The following is a 23,276-nucleotide window of genomic DNA, read 5'->3' on the forward strand; positions in this document are numbered from 1 at the left end:
AGTGATTGATGCACAGTCAAGTATATTTAGCAGCCTGTTCTGATTTGTTGGTTTCTCCATGGCTGGAAGTAGAGATGGCAACTGTCTGCAGCTGAAGCACAGAACCCCAGAAACCGGGGCCTTACAATGAAAGGAAAATGAGGGAGGATCCCTTCTTATGAATGAGACTTGGCAGTTCTGTTTATTTTACCACAGGGAAAAAACCGTCTGAGGCAGAACTTTGTTATTCCATAGGCTGCTCCGTGTTATTGCTTGCTTATCTGGTAATGGTAGAAAGAAATCAAAGGGCATAAGGAAAGGATACAATTCATGCTCTCTAGAGGAGTTGCTTCCGCTCTCTAATTAGTTGGCAGCACAGCCAAGGTGCTGTGCAGTGTATGGGGGAGGGGAGGGAAAGTGCTTGTATTTGTTTGCTCTCTTTCTGCTGTCCTTACCCCTGTTACGCTCTGTGGGCTCCAGGTAAATCAGACTCCTCAAAGCCTTCACCCCACATTGAATGATGCAGAAGGAAAGTTTGCAAATGGCTAAAGTGTGAGGATGTAATTATTGCTTTTATATTTCACTGAACTGAGGGATCAAGCTGGAAATCTAATGCGAGTACAACTTTTATAGTTAATATGGTTCAGCTTTAGAAGCTGGATACATTGTTCTGCGGCACCTTAAGGCATTGTGTATGCTGGAAAAATACCAAACCTGTATTCCAGCACCAATGCTGGCAATTGTGTAAGCACTAGTGTGATCTGGGTGCTGGCATTTTTACCACTTTATCATGAAAACTTCTTGTGACCAGGGTAGTAAAAACACCAGTGCCTTGTCTGCATAGCACTGAGCACCAGCAGCACATTGCCAGAATAAGGGTATACATTTTTCTGGTGCAGACCCACTCTTAATGGAAAGACATGAAAATTAAGCAGAACTGGGCAGAAGGAGAGGGAGAATAGGGCAAAGAGAAGGGATTAAGAAAACAGGCAATTTTGAAATACCTTGGAAAGATAATGGGGTATGGAAACTACTGCGGGCTGAAAAGAGTAACAATGCTTAATGTCTTGGATTAGTTGTTGGAAATGAATCTTGGGTAATAGATCAAGGCTTAAGGAGGCTGCTATCTCTTTAAATGGAAGGAGCTGGTCAGGTGCACTGAAACAGGAAGGGTTTGTTCAAAGCAAACAAACAATGAAGGATCAGAGAAGTGGGAAGAGGGAAAGCATTCTATATAGCTGCAAACAGGACGGTGTAGCTTCTCCTTTTGGTACTTTCTTCGGCTTTTACTGTATGACACAGCTTTTACTTAGACGTTTATCGTGGTGAAGTCCTCTTTCCTAAGAACAAACCAGCAGGAAAAGAGAGGGGAAACCAAAAAAGTGGAAACTTTCCCAAAGCAGATATTGTGGGCCGGAGTCTGGTGAGTGGGGGGGAAATTCTATTTTTAACAACTTTGAATTAAGGAAAAAACTAGAGCGGGTTCTCAATAAACAGAAGTTAGCAATAACATATTGACAAGTGTACAGCAATTACAAACGTAAAAACCCAGATGAGGATATGTACAAGCAATGCAGTTTTTAAACCTTAAAACTCTGTATTTGTTAGCACCAAGTCTTCTGTTGATTTTCTCTGACTCCACAAATCTGTGTGTTACTGGCTAATGATTACATTATTTGTACGAAAAATTGTAAATTCAAATCTCCAAAAAGTTTGAGATTTAAAAAAAAAAATTTTTTTTTTTAAAAGTCATATTTGTTACAGCAGAAAACGCCCACGCCATATGTACTCTCCTCCGGTATCAAGTTTCAAGGGATCTTTAAGACAATGGGGCCAATCCTGTAAAATGGTAATTATTGCTTGGGAAGCACTAAGCATCCTCAGTTCTGAATGTCACTGGAAGTTGGGAATGACCGTACAGGATTGGGCCCTGGAGCAGAGCGTGGATGTTAGTGAGGTTTGCTTTGTTAAAATCCTGACCCTACTGAAGCCATTGATTTCAGGGTAGCCAGGATTTCACCTTATGTTTTTAAAAGAAAGGAAGTTAGGGTTTGCAAGATCAGGCCCTTATTTATAAGAGTAAGTTTTACATAATGGGGATACTTGCATGAGCAAAGATTATGTGCAGCAATAAGGATATGTTCCATAGGGCTTACAGCAAGCTTTAGAGTTGTATTGTCCTCTTATTAGGAAGAGGATCAGCATTTTCTTGTAGTATTGTGAAAAGTACAAGCAGGATTCTGTAGTCAAGGAGCTGTGCTAGTGACATCAAAGGACTGCTTTGCACAAGTAAGGGGTGGAGTCCAACTGATTGCTGTGTTCTGCAGCGTGTGTATGAACAGAATGTATTCCTGTCATATGGGACTATATATTCCTACATAATAGATCTGGCAGAAAAGTTTTTAAAAAAGCAATACAACATAACATGGGGAAGAGGAAAAGCAGAAATGGCACATTTAACTGAAGTTGTGTTACGCTCAGCAGAATGAAAAGGAGCACGCTCAGCAAAATGGTGCTTCTGTTCGGCTGGCAGCAAACAGAGGCTCAGATTCTGAAGTAGGATCTTCATGGTCAGATCCTGGCAATTGCATGAAGTCCCACTCAATTTAATTGAGCTGTGCTTGGGTTCAAGGGTCCCCCACCAGATCTGATTAAAGGATTAGGACTGTAGGTGTGTGCTCTACTTATGGTAGATTTTAAATTAGTCCATAATCCAACAATATATAATATTTAGCTATATCACATGGTGGGAATATGGGAAATGGAAAAATTTAAAGACTCAATGCAAAAAATCTGTTCATTGGTTCAATTAATGTTTTGATACATTGTATGAATCATTGTCATAATGGGTCAAGTTCTTCTCCTTTATAGCAGTGTAAATACGGAAAAATTCCACTGAGTTAGGCCTGTAATAAGATCTATGAGAGCTTACTCTTGCTTAATTTCAAGAAAATCAGAGTTTTCATGGAGCAACAAGAGAAAGAAAGATTTAAAATATTATTGTAAAACAATTTGGCAGCAGAACACAGGTATAGAAGCAGTACCTGTAACTTAATTTGCTTTTGAAACAGGCTTGTTATTTTTACTGTAAAACAAAAGCATCTAACGTGTTTAAACAAATTCATTTTTAATATCTTTTCAAATGAGCTAATTGAATATTCTATAGAAACTGACCATCCACAGGTACTCTTTCAAAAAGACACTTAAAAAAGAATGTTCTGTTGTATTGAGAACAAGAGTCAAAATGATACCTGGCTTCAGAATAGTTATTCTAATAAAGCAGGGGTGGCCAACCTGTGGCTCTTCAGAAGTTAATACGTGGCTCCTTGTATAGGCACCAACTCCGGAGCTACAGATGCCAACTTTGCAAGGTGCCGGGGAATGCTCACTGCTCAACCCCTGGCTCTGCCACAGGCCCTGCTCCTACTCCACCCCTTCCTGCCCCATCCCCTGAGCCTGCCGTGCCCTTGCTCCTCTCCCACGAGCCTCCTGTATGCCACAAAACAGGTGATTGGGAGGTGAGGGGAAAGAGAGGGAGGCGCTGACCAGTGGGGCTGCTGGTGGGCGGGGGGTGCTGGGAGCGGGAGAGCTAGTGGGGGGCTGCTGATCTGTGGCTCTTTGGCACCTTCTCAGGCTCAGGTTGGCCACCCCTGTAATAAAGCATTAGAAACACTCTAAATTGCAAAGTGTCTAAATGGACAAAATTCTGCTCTGAGGTCTATCTAGGACTGTATTTAGCCCCTGATTCTACACAGCATTATATATTTTAATCAATCCCTATTCAGTGTGGCACACAAGCACATGGTAACTAAGTGCACGAGCAGTCTAACCAATGGGACTACTTATGTTTAAAGTGAGGCAGGATCTTAAGCACCTTACTGAATTTGGACCTAAAATCATTGTGGATACATGGGTGTACCTAATTGCAGGATTTGGTCAGATATACTTGCAAGACCACAAATGTTCTTACCTCTATTGCCAGTAACATCACTGGTTAGTTGGATGAAGAATTTTATTTAAAGGTAAAAGTTATCACTTCTGCATTTTATTTGCCCTTTCTGGTGCTCTTAACTTGAATTTTGACTATTTAGTTTCAATTTAATTTCTTATCTGTTTCTTAGCAGCTTCTTTTTCCAATCCTCATGCAGTTAGGACAACGCTGAAATGTTTGGGTTTCAAAAGGGGATGTTTAAAGAAACATTGTTTAGTTTGAAAGTTTAACTGGTAATTAAGTCTCTTACCCATACATTTGAATATTAAAAATGGGAAAAATGTTAAAAATCCAATACATCCATCACTTTACCTCGTTTTTTATATTTCTCAACTGGGAGAGAATTAAGTCAGTTTCACTACTGGATTCTTAAGGTTGAAGTTTCAAAGAGTGCAGGGAAATGTTTGTTTTTTGTTTGTAAAAACAGCTGTTTTAAGAGAGTGCTATTGTTGGAATATTTCAGTTGGTGTTGGGTTTTATTAAAAATCCCCCTGGGACAGGGTGACCGCACCTGACGTGTCTTCCAGGATCAGGTTGCAATGGAACAGGCATCCTGGCTTCAGCATTCCTCCTTCAGAGTCCCTAGTAACACCCCACAAGTGTCTCTGATTCATTAATATCCTCTGGGGGCGGGCAGGGGAGGATTTACTAAAACCTAGATTAAATAATCCATAGCAAAAGCCCCAGCCAGTCCATTTCTCATACTCAGTGATATAGTTAGTAAAATCCTCTAGCCTCTAGTCCATCCCCATAACACATACCACACTCCAGAATCTTCCACCACATACAGGTTCTTCTTCTTCAGTCATCTCCTGTCCTTTTACCACAACAGTCACCCCAGCCCTTCTAGCTAAAGTGAAGCCCTACTGTTCTCAGGAGGAATCCCCCACAGCCTCTCCGCTGGGAGCTCATCCTCACTAAGGTAGCATCCCTCACTTCCCTGGACCTTCTCATTGGGCAGCTGAGCCCAGATAACCATGCATGGAGAACCAGTAGGTAAGACCCACTGCTGTTTCCTGGCCTTTCACCTTCTGGCTTAGATGTCACAAGCAAGTCCCTCTGGCCTTCAACCCTCTCCAGTCCTGGATTTTTGTCTTGGGAATTCACCCCTCTTGTTAATCACCTACCTTCAGGAGCTACCAAAAACTTACTTCAGAGACCCTTGCAACTCTCACCTGTCCTGACAGAGCTTTAAAGAACCTCCTGTTTATAGGACCCAGGTGCCCTATCTTAAGTTTCACTTAGGAGGCAGCTGGTGAATAATGGGCACACTGGCTTCTTCCTTCTTTAGGGCTAGTACCACTCTGTGACACCTTGATTTTACAAAATTTAATTTTGGGCCAAGTTTAAATTGGCATTAAAAAAAAAATCCCATTTTCACTGAAATAAAAAAGTTAAAACATTTCCAGTTGGACTTTAAACAACAAAAACAAAGTTTAAACAAAACCTAAATTTTTGGGATGTGATTGACTTTAATTTTTTCAACAAGGGAGTGCTACTCTATGGGAGGGGCAGATTAAATGTTTTAGGTAACTTTAAGATTATCAAGTTGTGTTGTAGTATATATAGCCTAGGTGAGAGTACTTGATTATAAGTCTGGCTTACTTTACGGTAGGGGTTAATATACATACTTTACCAAAATGATGATAACTTTTACTGTATGTGTTCATTTTTCTTTTGTAGATAGAACAATGAGAGATCCCCTTCCCAGTTGGGCCTGCTTGTCTTTCAGCCTGTTGACCTTCTCCTTGCTTTGTGTAACAGCTGAGAACCAATGTAAGATTAGAAATCAAGTGGCTGACTGCAGTCATCTAAAGCTGAAACAAATTCCTTCAGATCTCCCAATTAATATAACAGCGTTGGACATTTCTCATAACCAGCTAAACAAGCTACCACCTGCAAATTTAACAAAGTACAGCCAGCTTATTTACTTGGATGCAGGATCCAACACCCTCTCTAAACTTCAGCCAGAACTGTGCCAAACTTTGCCCCTGTTAAAAGTTTTGAAACTGCAACATAATCAGTTGCATGAGCTCACTGACAATGTTTTTGCTTCCTGTTCCAGCCTGACTGAGCTCAATTTAGGGTACAACATAATAGAGATCAAAAGCAATCCTTTCAAAAACCTAAAGGTAAGATCTATATATATATATATATATAGAAATATTGCTTTTCATTTTCTAAAAGGAAAGAGAAGAAATTACTGAATTAAAATCCAATGCATCTCCAGAGCAGGTCATGGTCCTCATCTCGGAAGGTCCAATATACGTAAAATTCAATTTTTAATTTTGTCAGCTAATGTTTATTTTTAATTTTAACTGATGTTTATTTTTAAGCATTTTATTATTTTTTCAGTTTGAATGGTCGCAGCTATGGGAAATTATGGGTGGGGCCAGACAATTATTTAATGGCAGTAGATGTTGAGATTCAAAAAGTTAAACTTTATAACTGTTAAAACACAAGTTGTTAACATCATATGTCAAAATATACAAAGTAAATAACCTTAAATCAAACTCAAGCAGAATTTTTCTTACTTTGTGTATCTGTAAATTTTGATTATAATTGATGGAAATATTTCCATCAGTCGGTTTGCGTGTGTACAGTTAAATTGATGTTTATGGACATTTACCTATAAATAGCTATGCCTTCCAAGCCTAAATATACTCTTCTTCATTCTCTGGAGAAGAAGCAACCTATTGTTACTATTAACTTCTTGACCCCTTTTATTTTCCCAAAGAATGTTCCAGATAGGGCCCACTGGATTAGAGCAGAATGGAGTCTCTGCCACCTCTGTGGGGTCCTTCCCTCTATCCCCTTCTTCCTCTTCTGAAGCCTCTCAGTGTCCAGGGTCTGTGACGGGGGAAGAGGGGCAAGTAGGCAGGTCTGGAGAGGTGGGAGAGGTGGAGGCGGAGTTTGAGGTTATGTATCATTCCCCCTCAGTCCCTGTGGAAATGAGAGAAGATAATACAACCTGAGGAAAATGAAAAATCAGATAGGAAAAACAGCAGAATGTAGAATGGCTTAAAATCTCCTAAATTTACTGCAAGTTTTTCTCCTTTTTGGCCAAGTCTAGTAGATAGTATGTTTTGTGTGTCAGTTTTCGATATTCCAAGCACGCACATTTGTGACTTTCTTTACCAAGCTGAGGGATTACATTTCTTTCCTCTTTCAGGCCTCTATGAGCTTTTGGGGCCTATATGAATTTGTAGCTGCTAGCGAACATGGTCATCTGCTTAGAATTTGTTAGCATTCTTCTGCCTTGGGTGGTTATCAAAGTAACCACAATTTATTTATCAGTAAACTGATCTCCAGCAGCTCAAGCGAGTGTTGTGGTTACTCTGATCAGCTAAGCTCTCTTTTGGCAGTTGGGGAATCACCAGAACACAGAATTGCTCTGGCTATGCTCCTGGCATTCCCCCTATGCTACTTGGTGATTACCCCAGAGTGTGGGGATATATGATTATTTAGATAAGCAGGTTTTGTGCCTTTAGCCCCTTCAGGGTCTAGCCTTAGCTAATACTGTGAGGCTGGCAAAATAGTATTAAAATTCCCATTTTTTATTTGAGGCAATAGAGCCTCAGCTATATTAACAAGCTTGCCCAAGGTCACAAATGATTAGAATTCAAGTCTAACTATGAAGGCCAATTTTCAGAGTAGCAGCCGTGTTAGTCTGTATTCGCAAAAAGAAAAGGAGTACTTGTGGCACCTTAGAGACTAACAAATTTATTAGAGCATAAGCTTTCGTGAGCTACAGCTCACTTCATCGGATGCATTTGGTGGAAAAAACAGAGGAGAGATTTATATGCACACACACAGAGAACATGAAACAATGGGTTTATCATACACACTGTAAGGAGAGTGATCGCTTAAGATAAGCCATCACCAGCAGCAGGCGGGGGAAAGGAGGAAAACCTTTCATGGTGACAAGCAAGGTAGGCTAATTCCAGCAGTTAACAAGAATATCAGAGGAACAGTGGGTGGTGGGGTGGGGGGGAGAAATACCATGGGGAAATAGTTTTACTTTGTGTAATGACTCATCCATTCCCAGTCTCTATTCAAGCCTAAATTAATTGTATCCAGTTTGCAAATTAATTCCAATTCAGCAGTCTCTCGTTGGAGTCTGTTTTTGAAGCTTTTTTGTTGAAGGATAGCCACTCTTAGGTCTGTGATCGATTGACCAGAGAGATTGAAGTGTTCTCCAACTGGTTTTTGAATGTTATAATTCTTGACGTCTGATTTGTGTCCATTCATTCTTTTACGTAGAGACTGTCCAGTTTGACCAATGTACATGGCAGAGGGGCATTGCTGGCACATGATGGCATATATCACATTGGTAGATGCACAGGTGAACGAGCCTCTGATAGTGTGGCTGCTGTGATTAGGCCCTATGATGGTATCCCCTGAATAGATATGTGGACAGAGTTGGCAACATATAGAGAGGTACTCTACTTGCGCTACATTGATGACATCTTCATCATCTGGACCCATGGAAAAGAAGCTCTTGAGGAATTCCACCATGATTTTAACAATTTCCATCCCACCATCAACCTCAGCCTGGACCAGTCCACACAAGAGATCCACTTCCTGGACACTACGGTGCTAATAAGCGATGGTCACATAAACACCACCCTATATCGGAAACCTACTGACCTCTATTCCTACCTACATGCCTCTAGCTTTCATCCAGATCATACCACTCGATCCATTGTCTACAGCCAAGCACTACGATATAACCGCATTTGCTCCAACCCCTCAGACAGAGACAAACACCTACAAGATCTCTATCATGCATTCCTACAACTACAATACCCACCTGCTGAAGTGAAGAAACAGATTGACAGAGCCAGAAGAGTACCCAGAAGTCACCTACTACAGGACAGGCCCAACAAAGAAAATAACAGAACACCACTAGCCATCACCTTCAGCCCCCAACTGAAACCTCTCCAACGCATCATCAAGGATCTACAACCTATCCTGAAGGACGACCCATCACTCTCACAGATCTTGGGAGACAGGCCAGTCCTTGCTTACAGACAGCCCCCCAATCTGAAGCAAATACTCACCAGCAACCACACACCACACAACAGAACCACTAACCCAGGAACCTATCCTTGCAACAAAGCCCGTTGCCAACTCTGTCCACATATCTATTCAGGGGATACCATCATAGGGCCTAATCACATCAGCCACACTATCAGAGGCTCGTTCACCTGCGCATCTACCAATGTGATATATGCCATCATGTGCCAGCAATGCCCCTCTGCCATGTACATTGGCCAAACTGGACAGTCTCTACGTAAAAGAATGAATGGACACAAATCAGACGTCAAGAATTATAACATTCAAAAACCAGTTGGAGAACACTTCAGTCTCTCTGGTCAATCGATCACAGACCTAAGAGTGGCTATACTTCAACAAAAAAGCTTCAAAAACAGACTCCAACGAGAGACTGCTGAATTGGAATTAATTTGCAAACTGGATACAATTAATTTAGGCTTGAATAGAGACTGGAAATGGATGAGTCATTACACAAAGTAAAACTATTTCCCCATGGTATTTCTCCCCCCCACCCCACCCCCCACTGTTCCTCTGATATTCTTGTTAACTGCTGGAATTAGCCTACCTTGCTTGTCACCATGAAAGGTTTTCCTCCTTTCCCCCGCCTGCTGCTGGTGATGGCTTATCTTAAGCGATCACTCTCCTTACAGTGTGTATGATAAACCCATTGTTTCATGTTCTCTGTGTGTGTGCATATAAATCTCTCCTCTGTTTTTTCCACCAAATGCATCCGATGAAGTGAGCTGTAGCTCACGAAAGCTTATGCTCTAATAAATTTGTTAGTCTCTAAGGTGCCACAAGTACTCCTTTTCTTTTTATGAAGGCCAATGTTTAATGTACTAAAATACAGTGCTCCCAGTTTACTTTATCTGTCTGTTTGACCACTTATAAAAATAGGATTGTGGTCATACTTCATTTGTAATCTCAAAGGATGTAGGAAAAGTGGGTAATAATTATTAGATACATTTTACATGTGGGTTAAGTAACATGATAAAGAGAGTTTTGCGAGGGAGTTCTCCAGGTGAAGGAGGAGTGATTACGGTTGTGGTAAGTTTGTCTGTTGCATGTGTGTGTTTGTGCTTGTGGCGTGCTGAACTGGAGGAGCTAAGGGAGACAGAGAGGTATAGAGACAAGACTTTTCATGACACAGTAGAATGGTCCCACCCCCGTTCTGACAGCCTCTGTGCTGTGAAGGAGGATGAAAGTCTCAGGGAAGGAGAACATCCAACTGGAAAATGAATCCATAGTTGGGACCCTCCTTCCAGATGATGTTGTGGTATCCTCTCGCGCTGAGGTTACCTCTCCAGGGGAGGGAACTCCAGTTATTAGAAAGAGACAGGTAATCGTTATGGGGGATTCTATCATTAGAAACATAGGTAGCTGGGTTTGAGATGACCGGGAGAACTGCATGGTGGCTTGCCTGCCTGGTGCAAAAGTTGCAGTTCTCTCAAGGAATCTAGATAGACTTATGTGTAGTGCTGGGGAGGAGCTGGTTGCTGTGGTACATATAGTACCAATGCCATAGGGAAGGATAGGAGAGAGGTCTGGAGGCCAAATTTAGGCTGCTATGTAAGAGATTGAAGTCCAGGATCTCCATGGTAGCATCCTCTGAAATGCTTCCAGTTCCACGCGCAGTGCCACTTAGACAGGCAGAACGGCAGGGTCTCAATGCATGGATGAGATGATGGTGTAGGTAGGGAGGAGGGGTTTAGATTTATTAAGAACTGGTGAAACTTTTGGGAAAGGGGGAGCCTATACAGGAAGGACGGGCTCCACCTAAACCAAAATGGAACCAGATTGTTGGCATTTAATATTAAAAAGATCATAGAGCAGTTTTTAAAATAAAGGCTGGGGGAAAGCCGACAGGTGTGGAGGAGCACATGGTTCGGACAGCGACATCCTTAGGGGAGGATCTACTAATGGAGATTCTCTGTACCCTAGTAAGGAGGAGAGGATGGAAGATGATAAAATACAGGTAGGCTCTGATGAGCAACAGTCAAATGAAGAAAAGTCCCATTCAATTACATCATATAATGGCAGTCAGCTGAAAAGTGACAAGTTTTTAAAGTGCTTATATACCAATGCTAGAAGTCTAAATAATAAGATGGGTGAACTAGAGTGCCTCATATTAAATGAGGATATTGATATAATAGGCATCACAGAAACTTGGTGGAATGAAAATAATCAATGGGACACAGTAATACCAGGATACGAAATATCTCGGAAGGACAGAACAGGTCGTGCTGGTGGAGGAATAGCACTATATGTGAAAGAAAGCGTAGAATCAAATGAAGTAAAAATCTTAAATGAAACAAACTGTACCATAGAATCTCTATGGACAGTAATTCCATGCTCTAATAATAAGAATACAGCAGGGATATAGTGTTATACCAATAAAATAAAAACCAGCAGGATCTTATTAAAGGGGATAAGACAAAATGTCACATTTGTTGTGAATACGAAAAGAATCGTAGTAGGCAATCCGTTATAGCTATAACATTTCATTCAGTTTCTCTCTCTCTCTCTCTCTCTCACACTCACGCACACGCGCACGCACACACACACACAGGTTCTGCAGCTGCTGTATAGTTACCAGTCGTGAATGTAGCTTCATAGCTTGTGGCAGCTAACTGGCCAGGAAAACCAGGCACAAGGAAGAGCTGGGTCTCTGTTGGGCATGCGCTGATGCCCTTCCATGTTGGCAGCAGAATGTTACCCTTCAAGGTCTTCCATCTCACCCATCCTTTTTGTACGCTTTAGTATGGGGTGGAGGGATAACTCAGTGGTTTGAGCATTGGCTTGCTAAACCCAGAGTTGTGAGTTCAATCCTTGAGGGGGCCATTTAGGGATTTGGGGCAAAAATTGGGGATTGGCCCTGCTTTGAGCAGGGGGTTGGACTAGATAACCTCCTGAGGTTTCTTCCAACTCTGATATTCTATGGTTTGAATCAAGAGTCTATAGGTCTTGCTGTGTCATGCTGCCTCTGGGTCCGGTGTGATTGATCATCCGTCAATTGCAGACATGACTTTCAGCCTAGGATCTGGCTTTGATGTTTCTTCAATTGTACTTTGGTTCTTTTCTTTTGAGGGTGGACTCCTCTTACTTTGTCAGGGCTGATTTCTGCATCTTCAGCCGTTGGGTGTTTACACTTTATTTCATCAGGACAGGCTGGGCCTGGAGGTTGCATCCATCATCCATACATACCTCATTCACACATCTAAACTAAACTAATAAGATTACAGCAGGGTTTTGCAAAAATGAAGGTTGCAGCAAGCTTTTACAAAATGAAGTGAGCATTTTAAAATGGAGTTTGGGACAAGTTAAAATGGAGTTTGAGTTACAATATAGACAAGTGTAAGGAATGGCAAACAGTGAGCAGAAGGTACAATGTTGAAACTAAGTTTCAGCGATTTAAGCAGCAGTTGGATTGAAAGTGAAACTCAATTAGCCAGTTATTGGAGTAACCAGTTTTATGAATGAATGTTGTTTCATTCATAAAACTTTGCTTATGAAGTTATATTAATAAAGTGAACAATTAAAAACAATTTCATTGATCAGTTCTACAATATTACCGACCACCTGACCAGGACGGTGATAGTGACTGTGAAATAATGAGGGAGATTAGAAAGGCAATTAAAATAAAAAACTCAAAAATTATGAGGGATTTCAATTATCCCCATATTGACTGGGTACACGTCACCTCAGGACACAATGCAGAGATAAAGTTTCTTGAAACCTTAAATGACTGCTTCTTGGAGCAGCTAGTCCTGGAACCCATAAAAGGAGAGGCAATTATTGATTTAGTCTTAAGTGGAGCACAGGATCTCTTCCAAGAGGTGAATATAGCTGACCACTTGGTAATAGTGACCATAATATAACTAAATTTAACAGCCCTATGGTGGGGAAAACACCACAGCAGCCCAACAGTGTAGAATTTAATTTCAGAAAGGGAGAATACACAAAAATGAGGAGGTTAGTTAAACAGAAATTAAAAGGTACATCGCCAAAAGTGAAATCTCTGTAAGCTGCATGGAAACTTTTTAAAGACACCATAATAGCGGCTCACCTTAAATGTATACCCCAAATTAAAAAAACATGGAGAACCAAAAAAGTGCCACTGCTGCTAAACAGCAAAATAAAAGAAGTAGTGAGAGGCAAAAAGGCATCCTTAAAAAGGGGAAATGAAGTCCGAGTGAGGAAAATAGAAAGGAGCATAAACTCTGGCAAATTAAGTGTAAAAATATAATTAGGAAGGCCAAAAAAGAATTTGAAGAACAGCTAGCTAAAGACTGAAAAAGTAATAGCAAAATTTTTTTTAAGTTCATCAGAAGCAGGAAGCCTGCTAATCAACCAGTGGGGCCACTGGACAATCAAAATGCTAAAGGAGCACTCAAGGATGATAAAGCCATTGTGGAGAAACTAAATGAATTCTTTGCATCGGTCTTCCTGGCTGAGGTTGTGAGAGAGATTCTCAAACCTGAACCATTCTTTTTAAGTGACAAATCTGAGGAACTGTCCGAGATTGAGGTGTCATTAGAGGAGGTTTGGGAATAAATTGATAAACTAAACAGTAATAAGTCACCAGGACAAGATGGTATTCACCCAAGAGTTCTGAAGGAACTCAAATATGTAATTGCAGAACTACTAACCGTAGTCTGTAACCAATCATTTAAATCCACTTCTGTACCAAATGGCTGTACGATAGCGAATATGATGCCATTTTTTAAAAATGGGTCCAGAGGTGATCCCAGGAATTACAGGCTGGTAAGCCTGACTTCAGTACTGGGCAAACTGGTTGAAACTATAGTAAAGAACAAAATTGTCAGACACATAGATGAACATAATTTATTGGGGAAGAGTCAAAATGTAAAGGGAAATCATGCCTCACCAATCTACTAGAATTCTTGAGGGGGTCAACAAGCAAGTAGACAGGGGATCCAGTGGATATAGTGTACTTAGATTTTCATAAAGCCTTTGACGAGGTCCCTCACCAAAGGCTCTTAAGCAAATAAGCTGTCCTGGGATAAGAGGGAAGGTCCTCTCATGGATTGGTAACTGGTTAAAATATAGGAAACAAAGGGTAGGAATAAATGGTCAGTTTTCAGAATAGAGAGAGAGGGAAATAGTGGTCTGTACTGACCCAGGGGTCTGTACTGGGCCCAGTCCTATTCAACATATTCATAAATGATCTGGAAAAAGGGGTAAACAGTGAGGTGGCAAAATTTGCCACATGATCCAAAATTACTCAAGACAGTTAAGTCCTGGGCAGACTTGAGAGATCCTTTTGTAGCTCTTCGCAAACAGCGTGACTGGGCAACAAAATGGCAGATGAAATTCAATGTTGATAAATGCAAAGTAATGCACACTGGAAAACATAATCCCAACTATACATATAAAATGATTTGGTCTAAATCAGCTGTTACCACTCAAGAAAGAGATCTTGGAGTCATTGTGGATTGTTCTCTGAAAACTTTCTCAATATGCAGCAACAGTCAAAAAAGCAAACACAATGTTGGGAATCATTAAGAAATGGATTGATAATAAGACATAAAATATCATATTGTCTCTATATAAATCCATGGTATGCCCATATCTTGAATACTGCATGCAGGTGTGGTCGCCCCATCTCAAAAAAGATATATTGGAATTGGAAAAGGGCAACAAAAATGATTAGGGGTATGGATCAGTTGCCATATGAGGAGAGATTAACAAGACTGGGACTCTTCAGCTCAGAAAAGAGACGACTAAGGGGGGAAATGATACAGGTCTATAAAATCATGACTTGTGTGGAGAAAGTAAATAAGGAAGTGTTGTTTACTCCTTCTCATAACACAAGAACTAGGGGTCACCAAATGAAATTAATAGGCAGCAGGTTTAAAACAAACTAAAGGAAGCACTTCTTCACACAATGCACCATCAACCTGTTGAACTTCTTGTCAGAGGACTATAATAGGGTTAAAAAAAGATCAAGATAAGTTCATGGAGGATAGGTCTATCAATGGCTATTAGCTGGGATGGTGTCCCTAGCCTCGGTTTGCCAGAAGCTGGGAATGAGCGACTGGATGGATAGCTTGATTATTACTTGTTCTGTTCATTCCCTCTGGGGCACCTGGCATTGGCCGTTGTTGGAAGACAGGATACTGGGCTGGATGGATCTTTGGTCGACCCAGTATGGCTGTTCTTATGTTCTTATAAGCTATGGCCTACTGTGTCAGAGATAAAATATTTTTTTCTCCATTTCATTTGATTAATGCAGTGCAGGAGAGAGTGGGGAAGGCAAAAATGATTCTAAGCCTCCTTTATGCTAGTTCCTGCTGTTCTGGCTTGGCTGAATAGCCTCTCCTTACTATAGCACGGGGGCCTGTGATAGGAGTGAACATAGGGCTATTCCATCAGCTCAGCATCAATCTGGGAGCCGCATAAAAGGGCCTTAGAACAACAGAGAACTGGTCCAATGGATAGGTTCTAAACACTTTTCTCTCATTGGTTCGCTGCCTTAGGCAAGTCTGAGCAAACCCCTTAAACTCTGTGCTCCAGTTAACTGCTCTGTAAAATGTAGATACTTGCTTACCCCATCAGAATGTTGAAATGCAACTAAATAATGTTTACTAAGTAAAAGGATTAAGGCCGCTCAGAGGGAGTGGTGAGAATAGAATTCAAGTCCTGGGCTAACTGTTTGCTGTCCTTTGGGCCTTTAGCAGGAGGAGTTTTAGATAAGCAGCTTGCTTTTTACCATGTCATGGCAGGTCAAGATCACCCAGTGGTTGAGGCTGGAGGTAGCTCGCTGGTTCCTTTTCCCTGTGTGTGATGTCAGGGGGCTTTCTCCTGCAGGAGACTGGAGGTTGGCAGCCTGATACCATGTTGATCATCTAGTTTAAGGATTCCCATAATGAGTGACATCTGATGTAGACAGACTGTTGCCTTCCAATGGGTTTCTCCCTGTCACAGTTTTTGTTTTGTTGCTCCCCTAATTGTGATAATGTGACCAATTTTTAACCTCAGAATGGCTAAAATAATTCCAAAGGTATCTAACTTGTTGTTGTATTTTCACCTGGTTTTTTTTTCCAGAACTTGAACATACTTGATGTATCCCATAATCGTTTGCTTTCTACAAAATTAGGATCCCAGCCACAGTTGGAGAGCCTTCGTGAGCTTGTGCTGTCGGAGAATAAAATCTCTGAGTTAAAAAAGGAAGAACTAGATTTTCTTAGCAACACTTCCTTAAATAGGCTTGACTTATCATCAAACCCACTGAAAGAGGTAAGAAATACAAGACCACATCTTCAGCTGGTATAAGTGATTTATACCAGCTGAAGATCTGACCCATAATTTTTCTATTTTGCAATCACTGATAAAAGAACACTATTCATTTTGGTCAGAGGTAATATTGTTCTGTTGTAATAAAATACACATTACTTTATTCTTGATATTGTAGTTGATTTATTATGTAGGTGAAATAAGATTTCTGATGCACTTAACTACTCATTTCCTTTTGTTTAAACATTTGGGATTTGTAAAGATGCAATATTGTTATAACTCAGTCTTAACTTGTTGTAAAGAGCATGATCCAGCTTCCACTGAAATAACCAAAAGTACATCTACGCTGCATTTTAAAACCTGTGGCAGTGAGTCTCAGAGCCCAGGTCTCATGCTAAAATCAGCTACATGTGGACAAAGGGTTCAGGCTCTGAAGGTTGGGTTGGGGAGGGCTTCAGAGCTGAGATCCAGTCCAAGCCATAGCTTCTGTACTGCTGTTTTTAGTGCCATAGGTCGAGGCCTGTGAGCTTGAGTCTATAGACCAGGCCTCTGAAACTTGCTGCTGTGGATTTTAAAATGTACTGTAAACATATCCTAAGAAAACACATTCAACCGTAGTAGCTAGAGAAGATAAGCAGCAGCATGAATGCTCAAAATAGCCATACCATCCCTTCCCCCAAAACTTAGAAATGGTCGGCCAGGGAAATGCAATACTAAAAATACTACAAAAACAAAAAATAAATGTACTAATCTTTTTTTTCGACAATACTGTCCTTTTTATGTTTCTCTCTAGTTTTTTTTCTTGAAAAGAAGCATCGATTTTTCCTTTCCCTCTTTCTCCTTTGCATTTTTTCTCTGCTGTCTACTTCCTTTGCTCTCTTGCATTGTATTCTCTTCCCCATTGCCCTTCCTTTGTTCATTGTCACCCTCTTTCCTTCTTTCTTACCTGTGTGCCATTGCCCTCTTTTGCTTTTCTGTTTCTTGTCTTCCTTTCTTCTCTCTCCTGCATATTTCTCCCCCCTCCTATGGCATCACCACCACCTCTCTGACTCTTTAAACTGAAGTTCCAATGGCTCAGGTTATCAATGCATTGTACTAGAAATTCCAACATCTAGGTTTTATTCCTAGTTCTGCCATAAACAGTCCTCTGGTATCTTGGACAAACTAGTTAATCAGTCTGTCCCTTCATTTCCTAACCTTTACCTAGCTCAAAGAGATGGTGTTAAGCTAAATTCATTCATGTATGCAAAGTGCTCAGATACTATGGAAATGAGCACAGTAGAAAAGCATACAAATAGATTAAAAAGTGGATGTCCTCTATCCAAGTTTACTCCCTGCATGCTATTTTATGTACTACACATGCACACTCCAATCAATGCAGCATTAAAATATAGTTCTGCTCTGAAAAGTGATTGCAAAAATGGCATTGTTGAGTTCTGAATTTGTCTCCCTGACTTTCAGGATAAGTGTACTCATTTCACAAGTAAATTGGTGTTGATTTTGTTTTGTTGTCTTCCCACTCCCCTGACAGCTCTGCAAACACAATATGGGATCTGAAAGTCAAACTGTGTTCTTTCTGGCTCATGTATTTGAATTACTGCCACAAATGAGTACTTGTGCCTATCACTCATCAATTCTGGTAACGAATCAAGAAGAGGGGCAAATATTCTGATTTGTACCTGCCATTCATTTTGAGGAAGCAAACATTTGAGCTCTAGTTTCATGAGTGCATATTGTGCCCATAAAAAGGAGGCTGAGTTCATCTTGACTGTTGTTGTAGGCCTAAATACTTTTTTTTTCCCTCTCTCTCTGTTCCATAGTATTCCATGTTCTCTTTCATTTAGTGTCATATTGACACTTCTTGACAACAGATCAGTAAATGAAACCCCACAGGAAATGCATGGCAGAGAAATTTGTTATATATATTTCCAAGTTACCTCTAAAGATTCAGAATTAAATGAGAATTAGACACAGAATTTCAAATCACTTTCATCTATCTACTGTAAAAGTAAGGTAGGTTTTTTCATTACTGATACAAAATATTAATTTTCAGGGGTATTGAACCATTGTTTTAAAATGCATTATATTTCTATAGTAAAGTTTGGTTAAGTCCTGTGGAATTTAGTGAAAATCTGTGAGTTAATTTAAATTGTGTGCTTGGTCTATGGTAGTGATTTGAAGAACTTTCCAGGTTTTGGCTTTGTGGAACAACTTTCTTAGGTGATTTTTTTCTTTTAATGTCAAAATCATTAATTTTTTTTTCCTTCTAGTTTCACACAGGCTGTTTACATGCAATTGGAAATCTGTATGGCCTTGTGCTGAACAATGTTGAGCTCAAGGAAAATCACACAGAGAAACTTTGCTTGGAATTATCAGGCACAAGAATTCTGAATCTGTCACTGAGCCAGATCCAGCTCTCTTTTATTCACAAGTCAACCTTCCACGGACTGCAAACAACAAATCTCACAGCTTTAAACCTTTCCAGAAATAATTTGAACATGATAGAAAATGACTCTTTTATCTGGCTTTCAAGCTTAGAGACTATAAACCTAGAGGATAATGGGATTTATCACTTATTTTCTCATTCATTGTATGGATTATCCAATGTCAAATATTTGAATCTGAGAAGATCACGTGTCAGAAAAATTGATGATTTCTCCTTTCGTTGGCTAACCCATTTAGAGTATCTTCTTATAGATAGTAATAGTTTTCAAGAAATTACTCCTAATATGTTCACAGGCTTGGACAATCTGAAATATTTGAGTCTATGTAACTGGACCAATAGCTTACTAATAACTAATAAAACATTTTCATCACTTGCTAATTCTACTCTGCAGTTTCTTAATCTTACAAAGAGTAGAATCACAAAAATAGAAAGTGGAGCATTTTCTTGGTTGGGACACCTAAAAATTCTTGATTTGGGACTCAATGAAATAAACCAGGTGCTCACAGGTCATGAGTTTAAAGGTCTGCAAAATATTGAGGATATCTACCTTTCCTACAACAAAGAGTTGACTTTGACAAGCAAATCATTTGCTTTTGTTCCAAACCTTAGAAAACTGATGCTACGAAAGGTAGCTTGTAGCAATCTGGACCTCTCTCCTTCACCTTTTCACCCTCTACGGAATCTAACCATCCTGGATATCAGCAACAACAATCTAGCTAACGTAAAAGATGATTTGTTTGATGGACTTCACAAACTTGAAATTCTGGATTTGCAACATAATAATTTGGCTCGACTTTGGAAACATGCCAATCCAGGTGGCCCTGTCCTTTTTTTAAAAGATCTTCTTAACCTGCATATACTTAATTTGAAGTCTAATGGCTTGGATGAGATTCCAGTACAAGTTTTCAAGGGCTTGTTTCAATTAAGAAGCCTGGATTTAGGATCAAATAATTTGAACTTGCTTCCAGCATCTTTGTTTGATGACCAGATATCTCTGAATTCATTAATCCTTCAGAAAAATCTTATAACATCTGTTGAAGAAAAAGTGTTTGGGACAGCTTTCAAGAATCTGAAAGAACTAGAGATGGATTCCAATCCTTTTGACTGCACCTGTGACAGTATCTCCTGGTTTGTTAATTGGCTTAGTGTGACTCAAACAAACATACCTGGATTAGATACTCATTACCTTTGCAACACCCCACCTAAATATCATAGTACTCTGGTGATGTATTTTGACATTTCACCCTGCAAAGATAGTGCCCCTTTTCAATTACTGTATATAATAAGCACCACTGTGATAATGCTCTTCATCTTTATTGTCATTCTTATCCATTTTGAAGGCTGGAGGATAGCATTTTACTGGAATGTGTCAGTAAATCGAGTACTTGGTTTTACAGAAATAGACAGGCAACAGGAAGAGTTTGATTATGATGCCTACATTATTCATGCAAGAAGGGACAGGAATTGGGTGTCCAAGAACTTCATTCCTCTGGAAGAAAATGATCAACTTCAAATTAGGTTTTGTTTAGAGGAACGAGACTTTGAAGCAGGCATATCTGAATTTGAAGCCACTATTAATAGTATAAAAAGAAGTCGGAAGATTATCTTTGTTGTCACTGACCATCTCTTAAAAGATCCCTGGTGCAAAAAGTGAGTATGTGCATGCGTGTATGTGCATGTGTATGAATAACACTGGTTCAGCAGATCTTTTATGCAGTCATCTCTAAGCCCTGGTCTACACTGGGGGCGATTGATCTAAGTTATGCAACTTCAGCTATGTTGCATTACATTGACTTACCGTGGTGTCTTCGCTGCGGTGAGTTGACTGCTGCTGCTTCCCCATCGACTCTGCCTGTGCCTCTCGCGGTGCTGGAGTACAGAAGTCGACGGGAGAGCGCTCAGGGATCGATTTATCACGTCTAGTCTAGATGCGATAAATCGATCCCCCACTGGATCGAATGCTGTCCGCCGATCCAGCGGGTAGTGAAGACATACCCTAAGACAGTGGTCTACTTTCTTGAAAACAGAAAGTACAGGGCAAATTATACTTTGTGACATGAGTATAAAGTCTGAAATTTAATGGAGGTACTCCAGATCTACCCCAGTGTAACTGAAAGCAGAATTTGGCTCATAATCTACTTGCTTGTCTAGTCAATCAAATCATCATTGCCCTTCAGATGATCTTCCATAAAAATAGATGTTTGAGACAAGACAGTGATTGGTGAGATTGTTAACATACAAAGATCATTTTTTGAGCCAGGGCCTTACCACTGCCAGTTTGTATGGCTGACAGAAAGAAGACTGTATACTAAGTGAGCCTAAAATTGAGAGAGTTGATTTGGGTTAATTTCTTGGAGGGTAGATTATTCTCTTTTTAGTTAAATTAAAAAATGAGTGATTTATTACAAGTATTATCATAAAGGTTAAATGTTAAAAACTATATACAAATTAAAGCCCTGATCCGGCACTGACCTTTGTGGGGCTATCACAGAGAATTATTTGATGTCACTCATCCCTACATAAATCAGATGATTCAATGATTCATAAGCTCTAAGCTTATGCTTAGCTTCATAAACTATAGCATGTACTTTCAAGATACCAGTTTTTAATTATTATTTTTTGCTTAAGGTTCAAGGTGTACCATGCTGTTCAGCAAGCTATTGAGCAAAGTCGGGATTCCATCATACTGATCTTTCTTCATGACATTCCAGATTACAAACTGAATCATGCACTTTGCTTGAGAAGAGGAATGTTCAAATCTCGTTGCATCTTGGATTGGCCAGCTCAGAAAGAACGGGTCAATACATTTCATCAGCAATTAAAAATGGCACTTAAATCTAGCAGCAACATACATTGAATTTCTAAAGTATAAGATCGAACTTTTAGGACACTTCATTTCAGACTGACTAAAGGACAATAGTCCTTGTGGGGAAAAATTAAACCAATCCACAGCAACTTCTCTGTTTTTCCTATTATGCATTTTTAATTGGTAATTGTTCTTATCCTTTGTATATTGTTTCACCTGTGTTCTGAGTTCATAAAATGGTCATGATCGATACACAAAATAAGACCAACAACTCTTTCAATCTGTGACCAAAAAGAATCAGTCTATTTAAAATAGAGCAGAAATAGAGTGAAGAAAGGGGTGGTGAGAATGAGTAGGGACAAGGTAAATTTCCACATGAAAGAGTGCTGAAAGACTGGAGGGAATAATGAGAGGAAATGTGATACAGATATACAAAGTAATGAATGCTAGAGAGGGAGTAAATGCCTAGAAAATAGACCTCATTTGTTAATTCCTTCAATGTTGCAGAGGGCTGTGTGCAGGCCCTCTGGATTAAGATGAGTTTCAAGCAATGTGAGAGGATCCAGAACCTCTCTCCTGCTTCTTAATTCTAATAGTCTTCTATCTAGATGCCTCCCCTCTAAAATAGCTTGAATTTAGGGCATCCCCAAAGGAAATGTTATAGAATTCTATAAATTCAAGAACAGTAAACTGGTATTTCTAGTCCTTAATTTTTTTTTCAAATGGAAGATGGAATTTGATAAATATTGCTTCCATAGCAGATAGAAAATGTATTTTGGATAACAACTGGGTATAAGGACCTTTATCTTGCAAAGTTTTCAGCACCCTCAACTCCCATTAAATGCAATCCATTGCAGTCTTGGGACCCAATTGCCACAGGTACAGTGTATATAGTTCTAATTCCTGAAATATTAGGATTACACAGAACTTTCTGTATATAAAACAAATAATATTAGAGAAGACGGGACATCCTGGCTCCACTGAAGTCAGTGGCATTTTGCCATTGCCATCATCTACAGTGCCTAATCTTGCTTCAATTCAGTGGGAGCAGATATGGATCAAAGAAATGAAATGTGCTTTGTTTTAGTCTTTTGTGCATTCGTATCATATATGCGGTATGGATGCTTCTAGTGTGTAGCATGTATTTTTAGTGTCTTAGATCAGTGTTACTCAAAGTGGTGGTCCGCGGAGCAGTGCCAGTCTGTGAGCCATCGGCTGCCAGTCTGTGTGCACATTGGGAAAAAAAAAAAGATTGCCAGTCCCCTACATCAGACAGTGCTTCTCAAGCTGTCTTAGATGCTATGTACTTTTTTCTTTTTAGTTCTACCTTTGGCTTTTTCACTTAATACGAGTTGGAGAAAAGTGTTTAAATAAGAACAGCATACTAGTACTATGTGTTTTGTAAACAGTACAATTAATACTCAAAGGGAAAATAAGAGTTGTAACAGTGACTTGACGAGAGCACACTCACAGCTACCCCAGGACAGAATTTGATGGAGGAACCAGGCTATTGCTCTGACAGTACTGAACATTGAGGCCCAAATTCCCTACTCCCTTGTACCAGGCTACTATTCTGATTTGGTGAAGTCTCAGGCACATTTGACACAGATATAAATGACTATACAAACTGCAAGGCAGTGAAGAATCAGCCCCTAAAACTTTTAAACCCTTTTAGGGGCAAATCTTCCCTCTCACATAATGGAATGCCCCCACTAAACAGAGAAATTGGTATGGTTCTT

At 40.0% G+C, this 23,276-nt stretch overlaps 1 protein-coding gene across 3 annotated transcripts in view; it reads left to right on the forward strand.

Annotated features, from left to right (window-relative positions):
* Positions 1–21,956, forward strand: part of TLR3 (toll like receptor 3) — a 31,580-nt gene extending 9,624 nt beyond the window's left edge. Inside the window, exons 1-5 of one of the 3 annotated variants that reach the window (XM_043513630.1) lie at positions 363–459; positions 5,654–6,102; positions 16,097–16,288; positions 18,556–20,381; positions 21,360–21,956. In XM_043513630.1, the coding sequence (XP_043369565.1) occupies positions 378–459; positions 5,654–6,102; positions 16,097–16,288; positions 18,556–20,381; positions 21,360–21,588 (2,778 nt within the window). In that variant the 5' untranslated portion in view covers positions 363–377 and the 3' untranslated portion in view covers positions 21,589–21,956. The other 2 variants (XM_038400876.2, XM_038400875.2) reach the window with 2 other exon arrangements.
* Positions 21,957–23,276: the final 1,320 nt, after the last annotated feature.

Source organism: Dermochelys coriacea, chromosome 4 (genome assembly GCF_009764565.3).
Source record: "Dermochelys coriacea isolate rDerCor1 chromosome 4, rDerCor1.pri.v4, whole genome shotgun sequence".
NCBI classification, from domain to species: Eukaryota; Metazoa; Chordata; order Testudines; family Dermochelyidae; genus Dermochelys; species Dermochelys coriacea.